General features: G+C 37.3%; 1 protein-coding gene across 1 annotated transcript; it reads right to left on the reverse strand.

Annotated features, from left to right (window-relative positions):
- Positions 1–6,016: 6,016 nt before the first annotated feature.
- Positions 6,017–16,559, reverse strand: LOC139708642 (protein O-glucosyltransferase 1-like). The gene is made up of 11 exons (XM_071620581.1): positions 16,442–16,559; positions 15,238–15,328; positions 14,178–14,321; positions 13,551–13,683; positions 12,489–12,613; positions 11,607–11,666; positions 11,072–11,171; positions 10,139–10,197; positions 7,736–7,903; positions 6,874–6,930; positions 6,017–6,190 (listed from the first exon to the last, which is right to left on the reverse strand). The coding sequence occupies exons 1-11, from the start codon at positions 16,551–16,553 to the stop codon at positions 6,040–6,042; spliced, it is 1,200 nt and encodes a 399-aa protein (XP_071476682.1). The 5' UTR covers positions 16,554–16,559; the 3' UTR covers positions 6,017–6,039.
- Positions 16,560–16,826: the final 267 nt, after the last annotated feature.

Genomic DNA, 16,826 nt, shown 5'->3' on the forward strand with positions numbered 1-16,826 from the left:
CTTCTAAAATGCTGATTTTACATTCTCTTTGAAATTTTCATGTTTTCATAGCATTTATCTTTTTAGGCATACCAAGCACTACCAGCATATCTGAACTTTACATACACATTCAACATAAGAGTCTACAGTGTACTTCTTCATTCAAAGTCAATATGAATAAATTTGATTGTCCTCAAAGTACAAAGTACAAAATAAGCAAAGGAATAAACAGTATGGCACACATTGCAAGCAACATAGGCAAGCATAGCCAAGATGGCTGACATGCTTGCCCAGATCAAGAGGGACCATAAATAATCTGGTGTTGATTTTAGTCTTTCTTTAAAGACACAATAAGCTTTCTCGTCCTAAGACAACATGGTGATGTGGCTGTATTGCACAACACAATGACATTTAAACTCCAAAACTTTAAAAAAGAATAATATTTAGCCCATATCACTCGAATCCTGCTGAGCAACTGCTCTGAATTAAGATTTTCGATCATAACAATTACCCTATTTAAATGCTGAAAATTCTTTGAATTCAGCAAAGTATTTTAGAGCAGGATTTCAATATCAAATACCCGCGCAGTTAACACAGCCTTCAAAAGTTCATATACCTTCCAGCAAAATGCATAAAAGATTACACCTCTCCATCACAGCTAACATTCATAATAGGTGTACATGTTAGTGTTACTATCATTCAAATCTTTTCTCAGAATATGAAAATATTACTACCTAGATCTAGGCCATCTGGTAAACAAGTAGGGTGCATAGAGTGACAAAATGCTGGTTGCAATTTTCCCTTGAATTATGTACCCTGGATCATATTTCATTCCATTCATGGTCTCTCTGTATTTCAGCATTTTATAATCCATTGGCAATATGAATTTCATGACACATCTTCTTCTTTTTTTTAACTAACATTACACCATGTTCATTCTAAATTCTCAGAAATTAAAAATCAAGACAACCCTCCCCCTTCCATGAAAACAGTCATCTAAATGTTAATACAATAAGGCTCAATTCAAAACCCTACTGGCTTCACTTTGCATGGCTTTAACAGAGCACACCTTAAATCAAGACTTCATACAGAGTTGTTGGAACAATATACATTTTTGCATCAGCCTACTTCAAAATGCTCTCAACGTAACGTCTTGGAATTGACAAGTCTTCTCTTCTTCATTCCGTTTGGTCGAGGAATGGACTGACGACGTGGAGAAAGTGTAACTGATCACAACATGATTGCAATGCATTAAACTGTAGTCTCAGCACACAACAATACACAAGGATAAATACAGGCCTAAGTCTTCAAATATAATATACCCTGCCATGTGCCGTTTGTTTTTACCAGTCCTATGAGATGAGAACAGATTGAAATAGTCTCTTACTTCAAGATTTTTCACTCTCAATCCACTCTCACCTGCAAGGTTAAGACCAATTATCAAAATGTTACAAAGGAGTCTCTAACAACCGACTTTCTGTACTCACACGACTGTGAACGAAGGCAAATCCCATAGTCTGATTCATTGACATGTTTACTACTTATTACCGTATTCACGCAAAATATCTTTCGACTGCAATGTACAAATAGAAGAATTGACTGCAGTATTTATTAATTTTCTCCATATCATCATAACACGAGGGGTTTATGCCATGTATGAATCAAACCTACACACCATGTGTCTTTGTTTGTGTGTAACTAAGGACCCTGGACACACATTCATGAAATTCATAAACTATAACAAAAAGGAATGTACATGGAGCTGTTCTCTGTAGTACATATACTATTAAAAAAATACATTTACAAATCAAAACAACTTTGCACACCATTACCACCGACATTACAACTGCCTATAGAGAAGTAACAATAATCCTCATGACCACATATCATATTCCAATATCTTTGTCAACTACAACAGCACAAATTGAAAAACAAATAAACAAAACTTAAGACCATGATCGATAGGAAAAGAAAGACAAAAACATGAAAAATAAAAAAACCAAAATCCATAATTTGCCTCATGACATTGAACAACATTTTCCTTCCAAACACGACAGACGAAAGATATCAATGGCTGCTGCATAGGACTCTTTAAGTACACAACAGGGCTGTTGCTTTTGCTGCCTCCTGACAAATATAACATGAAGAAGCTACATCAACAATGCACGTGTGTATGTATACTCATACATAAGTCTCCCAGAAAACATTGCATAACGACACTGGTAGTTATAATAATGTTCAGAGGTAATTGTTCCTATGTACAAATTAAAATGTTTCAGTTTTTATGGAAACGGAATAACGACATATACATATATGCGCATTGTTGTTCGAGTTTTTTTTTTTTATTTATTTGATTTGTTTGAGTAATTCAAGAAGCACTAGAAACTCACTTGCCCATCACGACAAGCATTTAGTGAGCTACTGGTACTCCTGACCATTAATAGTAGCATCTCAGTCAAATGCATATTCTGTAAATCTATCTGTGTTGCCTCCTCACACTAACAAGACTTCATCCCTCAATGTTACCATAAATTGTTGACCGTGAATGCTGAAAATGCCACAATAGTAAAGTACCACAAGGCATAGAGCTGGTTCAGCATTCCAGAAGTACATCATTTGCACCTTATTGTTCTGTTCACTAAACATTCTAGTGCGATCATATCTTCAATAGCATTAACAATGAGCGCTTTTCTACTGCACGATAACAATTCAAGGTGAAAGCAGGTGATGTGTGGTGAAACCTCAAATTTCCTTCAGAAGAAAAACATCAGGTAGTAGGTGATGCAAGGGGATCTCAGAGACTCCAACCCAAAGTACCTTCTAATCTGGAGATTCTCCCGCCTGAAACCCCAAGCAAACGGGAGACTCAAAGTTGATGTGTGCGAAGCGCGAAATTCCCAGGGTTCTAGATGCTCTCTGGTGCTATCTAAGGCTTATTTTTTCAACATACGATAGAAATATGTAAGAAATCCTTTCCAACAGGAGACAAAGAGCCAGGGCGGGAGAAATTAAATCTCAAACGGGAGAACGGGAGATTTTGCAAAAATGGGTTTTCGGCGGGAGATCTCCGGTCGAAAACGGGAGAGTTGGAGTCTCTGGGATCTCTTTTTAAGGTGGTTGATGCACAGTGATGTGAGGGACAATTTTCAGTAGAAACACAGCGGGTGACAAAATTTGTGGTGTGCCGGAAGTCTTGATTTCTTGTTGGGAGAGTCTGCACCATATTCATTTGGTCAGAAGGCAGTGTATGTGTGACCTGATTCGTGACCTTCGAATACACAACTTCCTGGTTCACCGCATTGCAAAGTTTCCTTGCGTTACCCTACATAACTGCACACTTTATTCCTCAGTATAAACGGCTGGGTCGTAGTAAAATATGAGGTGATGCAGGTGACAAAATTTGCGGTATGTGAGGTAATATTCAGCCATGAAAACAATACAGCATAACATTTTTGCTTCTGAAAAGAAGAAAATGTGATACGTCATCAAATACAAGAGACAACACAGGGACTAATTTTCCTGGTTTCACATCACAAATCTTTTGTGTAGCAGTTTTCTTCCAAGGAAGTGTACAGGATGCCATTCGAAATATCATTCATCAGATGAAATTGCTCATCAAATTTGATTTTGGAAGTTATTCCCTGCTACAAAGTCACAAAACAAGAGGGAAAAAAACATGAAACAGAAGTGAAAACAATGACTGACAAAAAAAAAAAAAAAATTACAGACTAGTTGCAAACTATTTAAAGTGTATCAGGCAACATGTAAATTGCTGAGCAAAAATGACTTTCTGTTATATTCATAAAACTCTCTATTGTGAGCCAAGGCGACTTTCAGTTTTGGAAGAAGAAATATATCAGATTTATATAAGAAACTAAGACAGAAAGATGAATAGATGGGAAGATTGATAGACAGACATGGATAGACAGATAGATGAATAGATAGATAGATAGATAGACAGACAGATAGAAAGACGGACAAATAAAGAAATCAAACAGCAAGGCACTTCGGTGAATCAAAGATTTTGTTGCTTTCAAGGAACTTTTGAAATCCAAGTCAGCACATACTACAAATAGAGAAGCCTTTACCTCCGAGTCCTCTCAGTTTTTACTACAGCCCATCTGAAAATGACAATTAACTACTGATTCCCATGATTTCATTCACTGCTCAAACTCCCTTTTGCAGGAAGTATTTTCAGGATTTTATGAATTCTCCTCTTGTAGTGTAAGAAGCTGATCTAATGCATCATGAATGTGACATATTGTGGCCACAATACTGTCCTAGAAGGTCATAAATATACCACACAAGACCAAATTCTGTTTGCAACATCTCCCCCTCCCCCACCCCCCCCCCCCCAAAAAAAAAGAGGAAATGGTAAAAGAAATTCCTATAAGTCTACTGTTGAGAGCGCAACACTTTCAGACTAGAGAGCCCAGCTGCCCAGGTGAATGCAAGTAAAAATATTGATGCTCATAATGATATCTTTCATCATTATCCATCATTTGGATAGAGTATCATCCATCTTTGATGCTGAAAGACTGTCCTTGGAATTTCTATGGCACGTTTGCTTTTCTAATTACGTGGAGATACATACCCAAGTTTGCTGTACATACATGCAAACAAACCGAGGTGAAATTTTCACTTCCAGCAGATTTTTTTTTTTCTTTCAGTCATTACTGGCCAGTCAGTGATTAATTTCTGTATCGTAAAACAAAACTTACGAGAAAAAGTCGAGCATAGATTCTCTTTGTTGTGGATCCCAACATCATTCATTATCCGTGCTTCCTGTCACAACCGTGCGAGAATCGACAGGAAAGAGACTGACAGCGTCAGCACGCCTGTCACTCAATCAAAAATTGGCCCTGTACCAATCTGTCGTTCTGTGGGTCCCGTCCACGGGAAATGGAATGCGCAGAGTCATCAAAGTCTGACACGACATGGTAGGACCTGGAACCAATCCCACATTCATGAATGTTGACACTGTAGATGCCAACACTCTGTCAATAGTAGCACGCTACATGGTGAATGCTGCTGTCAAAGGGCATATATTAAAGAGAGTAATGACACGTACAGGCCCTTGCATTACTAATGAAGTTGAAAAGGTTTGACACTTTGATAATTAAAAATGTTTTTGAGTATGGACTACAGAGGCATAAAAAGTTGGCATTTCCTATTTCTTTTCACAAAAATAAGGTTGATGGTGTTACGATTGCTTATAGTAGTTACTATTTTTAAAACAATCCCAATCTGCTAAAGTGGAGCCTTAACATCAACATCCTGTCACCCTCATTTGCATTCCATACCTGAGCTAGGCTTACCCTGAACTCAAATTTACACTTACTTCTTATTTTATGAGAATGTAATTAGCTGTAGTCTAAAATGTCTCACACAGTAATTCATTACCAGAATATGCTGCATGCATGAACAAAACAAAAATAACTCCATCTTTTAGCCACAAACAGTTGCATGTGCACCAACAGGTAGCATTAGGACCAATCTCGAAATCCTTACACTTTCATATGCTTGGAAACTTCACATCTGCAAAGCAGAGATGAATTACAATTGAATTCTTTTTTCTTTTCTTTTCCTGGTTGTTTTTTTTTTTTTTGACAGCAACATGTCAATCTAATACCAGGCAGTTATAATAGACAGATCTCTCTTGTACTTGATTGCCATCATGCCAACTCGACCAGTGTAACAATTTTTTTTTTTTTTTCTGATTGACTGTCACATTTGATAACATCGTGCACATCACAGCTTAATGCTGCACATAACATAAGTGCTTCAACATATTTACCAATACATGAATACATTAAGCATCTCAAACCATTTTCTCAGTAAGAAGAGAGATTTTTTTTTTTTTTAATCTCTTTGCTGATTGTGGCAGCTGAACATTAAAACATTGTTAAGTACTGGAAAAGGAAAAGTCATTGCATTCAAACGAAAATAAATACCACGCTTCATATGCAAGCCACGGAAGTTGAAGGTGGAGGCGAGAGAGAAAACATCTAAAATGTAAATGATTACGTTGGTCCGTGCTCAGTGGAAATGGGCAGGTGGTTATAACTCATCCTTTTTGGGTCTGATCTCCATGAGGTCCTTGCGACGCTTGGGCTTGTATGTCTGGAGCTTGGCGTAACTCTTCAGCAGGCTCCTCCAGTAGCACTGCACGTCGTCCATGTCAAGATGGTTCCAGATAAAATCACGGCCCCTGCGAGATGGATGGACAAACACTATGTTGTGACCGTGGCTATGGAGAATGGACTGTTTAAAGGCATGATCCAAAGGCATTATTTGAAAGAGGTTGAAACACAACAAAAGTATGTCAGATTTATTTCAGTGACACACCATTCCCTACGTAATGTCTTAATAGTCTTTCATATAAACATAACTTATAATAAACAAAAATAAACATGCAGTAAGCTACTTTACATAATTTAGAAAATTCTCGAAATGAGAGCAATATTGCTGTACCTTCCAGGGAATCATAGGACATTATGTACAGAATCTTCAGTTGCTAAAGGGTTAATGGACATTACAAGGACTCTGTTTCAACATGCCAGGAGAATGATCTAACAAGACATTTTTACCCTGAAACTCTGTTGAGTCTAGAAATCAGCTTTGTGTGTATTGTTAAATCTCATCTGTTGAGTATAAAAAGGACATAAATTGGGTAAGGTTCAAGGTAAACTATCAAAATACTTCTTCACAACAATAACAAAGATCTTACGTGATGAAAAATTAATTGGGTTAGATAACATTTTTCATAATGGTTTTTGTTTTTAAAATGATTTCCTTGCATTTAATTGCTGGCTGAGGGCCAAACATCTGACCATGATTGGACCTAATTAGCACAATTTCAACAAGGACATAGGTATGATACAAATAACTTACCTTTCCGCTATTTCTTGGGCTACTTTCTGGTTTGCTTTGGCAAACTGTATTAATTTTCTGTCAAAAAAAGAACAAGACAAAAAAAAGGGAGATATTTGACCAGACTAATTTCTGGCTGGTACACTGCCAAATTGCACTTTTGGTGTCTAGGATGTTTCAACAACCTACTGCCTGTTTCCTTCCCAATCTAAACTGGAAAAAAAGAAGAAGAAATATATATGCTACAAAAACACACACACACACACACACACACACACACAAATGCTATGCTGTTAAAGTGGATACTTTCGCGTGACTAATTTTTCACGCTCGGCGGGGTTAGAAGAGTTTTGTGTGTTTTTCATTCCGCGGAATCAAAGACGTCAACTACTGGAACATATGGCAAGCAAAAATATTCACGTGCTTTTATTTTCGCGCTAGTTTCTCGTTGCACGAAATGCACGAAAATTTCAACACCGCAAAACTTTCCACTTTTACAGTATACTCTTGTTTTGTAAGACCCTTGTGCAGCAATATGTAAATGCTGAGCACATAATCTGTATTTCATTTCAATCCATGGTATTGCCAAAGTTCACAAAATGCACATAAATAATGGGGGGGGGGGGGAACAAGAAGAGACTCAGTAGCAAGAGTGGATTATATATATATTTATGAAATTTCATTTAAAAACACTGCACAAAATTTTACAAAAAAATCATATTTTTCGTTACAAAACAGTAGGCTCTTTTTTTAGAAGAAAAAGCAAATCAAATAGGATAAAAAAAACCATATTTGTTGAGCATTCTGGAAAAAGCTTTATAACGTATGGCTAAGTACATTATGTAATAATACATAGGCATATCACAGGGTGAACAGGACATACTCTGCGTCAGACAAGTCTTGCTTGACAGGGATGTAGTGGACCCAGGGCTTGAGGGCGGGGTAGAAAAACTCCAGCCACTCGTGGCCGACGTGAAAGACGAGGGAGCGACAGAGGAAGAGGTGTTTGAGCCGGAAGCTGGCAGCCACGCCCCTGAAGTTGAAAAGGTACCTGGGTGAGAGAGATATAACAGAGTAATCAATGAGGTCATACACAGAGTTATTTCTTTTACAGACTTTGCAATAAGACAATTTTGATTTCCTGCCATTGCACTATACAGTAAACTTTGACACTGAATACAATGTATATAAAAAGAAATTGGCAAACATCCCATCAGTTTGACCTATTACGAGCATGTCAGGAAATGATTATGCCATCGTCTATAGTCCAGTTTTCACTCATACAGCTAGCAATTTTATGCATGTTTAAATCTTCCATAAAAATTGGCAGTGCGCATTCATTTAGAGGGAAAGTTTCTTGCATAATGCCGAAATTCTAAATGGCTTTGTGAAAAGTTTGTTAAATCATCATATAACAATTCATGTGTTGATGTAAATATTTAAAGGGACTGTACAGTACTGGTTGAGGTAGGGATTCATGTTTTGAACATTCCTAAGTGAGATAATGAAAAGCCTCTTATGAAATATGAAAGAGCATGTAATTTTAAGAAGGATTCAACGTTTATTTGATGAAAATTGGTTTTCAAATGGCTGAGATATCCAAAAAAGTGCTAACAAGGAAAAGTAGAAATTACGCGGTGCATAATATATGTCCCCGCCGGAAGTAGCATTTTGTAGCAAAATGTACAATATAGGTAAAAAATCAAGGTCAAAGGTCAAAGAAGTCAAAGGTCAAAATTCTGTGTACAAGTTTTGAAGCCCTCACCTAGTGCCATCACATAAAGCAAACGGAATCGAAATCGGGTTAGAAATGGCGGAGTAGCATTTTGTAGCCAATGTACAATATAGGTCAAAAATCAAGGTCAAAGGTCAAAGAAGTCAAAGGTCAAAATTCTGTGCAAAAGTTTTGAAGCCCTCACCTAGTGCCATCACATAAAGCAAACGGAATCGAAATCGGGTTAGAAATGTCGAAGGAGTAGCATTTTGTAGCTAATGTACAATAAAGGTCAAAGATCAAGGTCAAAGGTCAAAGAAGTCAAAGGTCAAAATTCTGTGTAGAAGTTTTGAAGCCCTCACCTAGTGCCATCACATAAAGCAAACAGAATCGAAATCGGGTTAGAAATGGCGAAGGAGTAGCATTTTGTAGCAAAATGTACAATATAGGTCAAAAATCATGGTCAAAGGTCAAAAAGTCAAAGGTCAAAATTCTGCGTAGAAGTTTTGAAGCCCTCACCTAGTGCCATCACATAAAGCAAACGGAATCAAAATCGGGTTAGAAATGGCGAAGGAGTAGCATTTTGTAGCAAAATGTACAATATAGGTCAAAGGTCAAGGTCAAAGGTTACAACTGAAATTCTGTGTAGAAGTTTCAAAGCTCCCATGTAGTGCTATCATATAGCAAACAGAATCAAATTGGCTCATAAATGACAGAAAAGTAGCAAATTGAAGATTTCATCACACACGGACGCACACACGGACGGACACACGGACGCACGCACGCACGGACACACACACGTACGGAGCCCGTTTCATAGTCCCCTGCTCGAACTCGTTCGGCGGGACAATAATAAAAGGCGACATGCCCCAACTTTATTAGGATCTCTTTGTTTCACCTTGTTTTTGGATATCTCAGCCATTTCAAAACCGAGTTTTCATCGAATAAACTTTTGATACCCCTTAGAACTGCATTCTCTTTGACATCTCATAGAGTGGTTTCTGAATATCTCGCCAAATGTTAAAAGCTAAATCTACACCTCGACCAGAACTGTACACACCCTTTAAATTACTTTGTATTCATACAATTACATTGCATGTCTGACTGTAAAACTTGTTGACAAAAGGAAAATAAATGAAATGAAATGAAATTTACAAAGTCACAAATGACTTTGATTGAGCAAACTATCAAAATGGAAAAAAAAAGTCCTTTATAAATGCTGAAGACCATACTATAGGTCATAAGATATCAGCAAAGAGTGTCAGCCTGAGAGACAAATCTTATTTTCAAAAGCTAAAATCAGTCAATCACTTGTCAACATTTTGCTAACTTCTTGTCTTACCCATAACTTGTACAGATGTCATAATACAACGTCTACCTTAGACATGATCATTAAGATTAAAAGTTTCAAAAAAGTTTTCATTGATAATTGTACAAACCATTACATTCTGGCTTGTGTTAGACAATGCAAAATACATACATTAACAGCTTCAAGTTTTGTTGGATGTATCCACTTGGTGTAAGTTCACTCTATAAAACAGGTTATTTCTATAGTTAAAAGTAGAAGCACACCTATATTTGCAGTGCTCTTCTAACGTTACTTCTTTTGCTGGAGGCATGTAGAGGGTGTCCTGGACAGAAATAGTAAGCAGAAGAGAACGAGAAAAGAAAAAGATTAATGAACTTATTTAAATATAAACTGCACCTCAGACAAACAACTTCTTTAATAGTCTAAAAACATTCTCTCTAACTATCCTTTTTTTTCATGAAATGCCATTTAAATCTAAGACTTACGTCTGTAACAGTGAAGGAATTGCCATACAAGTGGTCTATTCTATGAGAAGTAAAAGTGAATGGAACAATTAATCATGTCTAATAAGAGTTACATAATCCATTACATGTGTTTCCTGAAAATGTCTCACACTCATCTCCTCATACATGACAATGATCTCAATATTTCTTAGCTTTTCATACACCCTGTATCAATCTCCCCCATTGTACCATCATTGTCAGTGAAGGATTGTGAGCCTGTCAGTTTGTGTATTTCTGATGAACATTAGCTGTGAGTGCCTTAAGCACCCATGAGTGGATATGTTGCACGTTATAAATGTCTACTGTAAAAGTGGAAATTTTCGCGGTGTTGAAATTTTCGTGCATTTCGTGCAACCAGAACCTAGCGCGAAAATAAAAGCATGCAAATATTTTTGCTTGCCATATGTTCCTGTGCGTGATGTCTCTATTCCCCGGAATTAAAAACACGCGGAACTCTTCTGACCCGGCCAAGCGCGAAAAATTAGTCGTACGAAAATATCCACTTTTACAGTGTATCATTATCATTACTATCATCAATCACTGTTGGGCAACTCTTGTCATTCTGTTCACTCTAATGACCTAATGAACTTAATTCGACTTGAGATGGAACAAATTACTGAAACATTTATACTGATTGTGACAAGTTAAGGAAAACTATGTGTGCTGACATTCAAAGAGCTGGAGGGTACTCACTGCATCAGACTTCCATGCCTGGTTCTTGGTATAACTCGCATCAACCAGCTCCCGGTTGTCCCTGGACAACAGGACAAGTGGGTCTCGCTCGGCGCTTGTCCTGATGAAGACAATCATTTCATTAATGAATAAAAGTAGATATCAGCATTGCTCATGATTTGAAATTAATCATGAGGCATATCAAGACTTAAGTCTCACTAAATACTGAAAACAATGTATAATTATAAATCCTCTCCATTGCCAGCAGAATAAAACAGGGGACCTCTGAAGCACATTAATTTCTTTCACACACCAAAATTTGTAAAACTATGTAACAATGGTCGAAATAATCATGATAATGATAATGATAGTAATATTAATAACAATAAAGAATATGATCAGAGGACTGTGACTGCTCACAGCATTGCCTCCAAAAGCAACAGGTATATGGAAGTAAATTTTAGGATAAATGTGAATTCAGGGTGGGGATTATTCAGTGGTAGAAGGCACTTTACATGAGATCATATATCTGAAACAATCTTGTCATGCATTTCACCTGGATCCTCTGAAGAATGCCTTGTCTTCTTTTTCCTCCCATGGAAATTTCTCTGATTCCCTGTAAATTGCAAAATGATAACAGAAATATATATAATGCATCTCCAATATAAAGCTCTACAGTTCTCATTAGAGTCATTTCATCAATATGTTCAATCGTCCAATATCTGGCATCACAATTATTGACTTACAGGTGTAACAAAATCCTTGCCTTTATCCAATCCTTCGTACAAAAGCAGGAAAAATTTCTTCTTGTTTTTTTCTTCCTCCTCTGTCTTCTCTTGAGCAGGTCAGTCACATGTACATCAGATAGTGTTAAAGTGGGAATTTCATGGTGTTCAAATTTTTGCACATTTCGTGCAACCAGAAACTAGCACAAAATAAAAAGCATGGGAATATTTTTGCTTTCCCTGTTTCTGTAGTTGAAGCATTGACTCCGTGGAATTAAAAACAAACGATACTCGTCTTACCCAGCCAAGCGTGGAAAATTACTCACAAGAAAATATCCGCTTTTACAGTATGTGATTTTATGAATCAATTTGTCTCGTGGACTGCCAGCACATCAAGCCTTGCTTTAGATAGATCCCCTCTATATGGTTACTGTGTCGCTGCATTAGTTTCACATATTTACATAGTATTCCTTGCAATCAAACAAAAATATGCATTCTGATCTTATTATGTATGATGATGACACGGAAACAAATAAATCAATCTAATCATATCAATTCTGATTTAAGTTACACAATCACCCAGGATGCATAATCACTGCTACCAAATGGATGAATCTACACATACACACAAAAAAAAAAATACTAAAAACAGCTTTACCAGTGCCTAAACAAGCATTGATTTTTTCAATCCGTTCAAAGAATGCCATACTAACTTGTCTAGTGATTTCCTGAAGAGATCCCACCTCCCTAGACCGGTAGGAAAGATTGGCCATACAGCTGGACCCCCCTCCCAGAACGTCCAGGCAGGGTACATAATGTCATAGTGCTGGGCTTCAACCTATACATTAGTAGGGAGTGAATGACATTGTCAATCATGATGAACAAATAAAATCAAACCCTTCTCTATGGACCTATGTTTTAAATGCATGATCTTAATAAAGAAATTTAATAATAATATGTAATAAACATTTTTAGGACCATGTATATCATTCAGCATATTCACAAAGGAATATTCATTATACACAAGATTTAAGGACACACAGAATCAGTCTATTGGGTTTGATGCTTTTTCTCTGTTTGATGATACCTGCTTTCATGCTGAACACAAATTTAGCATGGTTCCTTGCAATTGAAATCTAGTTATGCCCTGCTGAATGATGAGCCTACTAAGAATGTGCAGCACAACACTAGCAACAACCATGACAATAGTGGGAAGCTACGAGACGGTCACAGTAGTATCTGGCTTTGTGACTGCCCAGCTCAAAACCCACAAAAAGTTGTAGATAAGGATTCTCTGTAATGGACGAAAATATGTCATGTGGGTTGGCTGACTCAAATTGTTAAAGTTTATCTTACCTGGGAGAGCAATCTTTTTTCTAGCTACTGTCAAAATTAAAAGCAAACCAAATTAGAGATACATGTCTTAACAGTTTTTCTGGACCATATATATATATATATATATATATATTTTATTTTATTTTTTATTTTTTATTTTTTTGGGGGGGCACTGCTTTTACTGTAAAATAGAAGATGTTTTCATTGATACTGCTGCGCAACGCGCACAAGTGACCATAATCTTTATACCTTCTATTTTTCATTTCCTATGAAACTGCACCTCCTAACTCTCTTAATATTTCAATCACTTTTTGAATGGGTTTTTATGGTCCAATTTTTACAAGTTATATATCAGTTTAAAGCTTAGAGCTTATTCTACAATGAAGTCCCTACATGAAACAGCACAGAGATTATCACCATGACAATGTACATGTTCTCACCTTGCTAAAAGACAACACAGGCATTGGTTCTGAATACTTTGGACTCTGCGGCCAGTCTCGGACATTCATCACAAACTCCATGTCTGGCAGCTTCTTGATGATCTTGAGGATGAAGTGCTCTACTCCGCTGCACCTGTGGTAGTCAAGGATCAATTGTTGAATTGCTCAAGAAACCTGTCTCAATCTACACACAGCGGGGATTTTTTGGTAGATCTAATGATGCTCAAGCTGGTCATTACCTTTGCATCCTTGTCACTTGTTGATAAATTTCAGCTCCTTGTTTTGTGCTGGTGTGTCATTGCTCTTTCATCATGGTAGTGTATCATATGATGTGCCAGTAGAGACAAGTCATTTTATTGGTGCCAAATATCATGCAGGATTTATCAAAGAGTCAGTGGTTGAGTAAAATACACCCTGTCACACCTTCAATGAGGTTATATGAATGTCATGTCAACCTGCTACTGCAAAACCAGATTCCTGAAAATGGTCGTCTACACAATGCACTGAATGTCAGTGGCGATTCATGAAAGTTTCATGCTGCGAAACAGGCTGTCGGTATCCATTCGCGAGAGTTTCATGCTGCGATGCTTCTGGTTTTACAGTATCTGAGATTGCTTTGGGGCTCACCTTGCTGGAAACATGCATTTCTCCGCCCTGTAAAGCCTGTGGTTGATGATTTGATACAGCGTCCCTCTCGCCTCGGCTTTCTCCACCAGCTCCTTGGTAATACCTCCACGGTCTTCCCAGACTGACAGGTCATTCTTTAATACCCTGTGAAAATAGTCAAAACAGGCTTGAACTGGTTACTAGTACACAGTCAATGGCAAGAATGTGCAGAGTGATTCCACTGATGCCACTAAATTTGGACTCTTGTCGATAATTTACAAGTTTGTATATTTGAAGACATGGTTGTTCTTCAGTTACTGGGATGACATGCCAATTTCTCTCTTCACCATATTTCATTCCTACTTGGCTAACTGATTCAAATTTGGATCAATTCAATGATTTCGCATTAAGAGGTGATAATATTTCTGTCATATGTACATGCATCACTTCCTTTCAATATTTATAGCCTCATAAAGTGATATTGTTGAGAATATATTTGAAAAAAAAAATGCACTATCGATTATTTGTTTTGAATAGCTAATTGTGGAATATAGATGCTAATTACCGGTACACATTTCTTCCTGTAATAACTAGTAACTAATATATTGGGGCTCTAGCTAAATTGGTCTTCTTTTAATTCCTTCATCTAGAATGTTTTCATTCACAGAGTATACAGAAACTCTGTGATTATGATTCTGCATAAACATGTAGAAATGTTTTTTTTTTACCTAAACCACAAACAGATGGGATAATTTCCCGAATGAACTCTCCTTATGAGTACAGCATTGCTACAGTCATCCATTTTGGCAAATCATTTCTAGTTTTCACAAACACTGGATATGTTTCCAAATGTCAATTTGACTTGAGCAGATTTTGGCACAAAGAATTCATTTGATGCTTGTGAAATAAAAATGTCTTAAACAAAACTGGAACACAAAGTAAATCTGAAGAACAAATTCTCTATTATCAAGAAATTATGATCACATGAAGTGGTAGAGAAAAACTTTTCAGAAAAAAAAGAAGAATGTTTCAAGAGGCACTATCACTATAATATGAATTTTTACAAAAATTATAGATGTACCCTTCGTGACACAGACAGTCTTCTGTTGAGCAGTCCTCATAGTTTGCAGTTGCCTCCTTAATTAGGTCCAGGTAGGGTTTCCACTTCTCATCTGCCAGAAAGAATGAGTGATAGGCATTCAGTCCATTTATTTGTCAACTACTTCTGTCAAGACTTAAAGTTGGGCAATGTGCATCTCTTTCAGCCTCTTCTCTTTCTTTCTTTCTTTCTTTCTTACTCATTTACTATTCCGTGGTTATGATACAATGCAACATGCTAGTGAGATATTTTTCTCTCATATTGTAATCTTCAACCTGATTCCTGTGTTCTTCTTGGCATAGAAATTTGCTAATCGAGAAGTGCTAGTATCACACTCACTCAGGCCACTGGTATCATTTAACACATGAACACTTCTTGTGAAAAAAAAAATAATAATCTGATAAGGAGCTGTCTTTCATACACTGTATTAAAAGTCAGCAGGCAATTTATTTTTTGTTTGCTTCCACAGTGGCGGATTGTATTGGGGAGGGGGGTGCACCACCTCCCCCTTTATTTTTGGTTAAAACAAAAGAAATAAAAAGAAAAAAATGGGGGGTGCATGCACCCCCTTTATTTTTGCAAAGGTGGAATTCCTGGATCCGCCCGTTTCATACCTGTTACTTCAACTTGTATGTTCAGTATATTATGTTCCTGTCCGAGTGGAAGTACCCTATATTTTTACCTAATTTTAGATAGATGTGCATGTCAGTCTATTGTACATGCACATGTTTTCTACCAAAAGTCCCACATATAAACAGAAACGTGACGTCGTTATAATTCTTCTAGATCTACCTATGAGGCTATGTCGATGTACGTTAGAATGCCTCTGATATCAGTTAACAAAATCAAGGGTAAAGATTAAATAAGTTCTACTTGTGAATATGAAATAGGTTCAAGTTGTGTAACATTTTCTTGCATAGCTTTTCAAACTCCTCTTTTGATAGAGGCGCTGGTCCTGCATGACACTATCTAGGCATCATGACCCTCCGTCGCGCCGCGACGCCGCGCCGCGGGCCGGTCTGCGTCTGCCAACGGCTACGTCGGGCTGAGATACCGGAATAACACAACATGAATTATAACGAATGGGACCGGACATTCCAGTTACATCATTTACAACAAAGCAAGCATTATATTTTCCTATCAACGGACACATGAAACAGAATACTTCATCAGACGTGTGTATTACCTTGATCTGTGTCAGCGTAGGTAAAAATCGGCTGACAAAATAATAGGAAAGTAACTATACGACCGATATGAATCCCCGACACCTGCATTTTCTGTCTACAGGAGGCTACCATCTTTATGCCCTGATGATCTGAAAGGATGACGCCCTCCACGTCACAGTAGCCAATCACATCTCGCCTCGTGTCATTGCTACTGATGCGTAGGTGTGAAAAACAGGGAAAGTAAGAATGCAGATGTTGCCCATCCAATTTATGGGCCACTTACTTATCATTCAACCTGACGTTAAAATGGAAAAGTGTAGGGCCTACTGTCAAGAAGAGATTAAATCAATGGCAAGTCATAAGATAGGAAGGTTAAGGAATGTTGCAGTTTCTCATAATATGTCA

The sequence above is a fragment of the Diadema antillarum genome, unplaced genomic scaffold (assembly GCF_040938485.1).
Source record: "Diadema antillarum isolate AM-2024a unplaced genomic scaffold, OU_Dant_1.0 seq00001362_RagTag, whole genome shotgun sequence".
NCBI lineage: Eukaryota > Metazoa > Echinodermata > Echinoidea > Diadematoida > Diadematidae > Diadema > Diadema antillarum.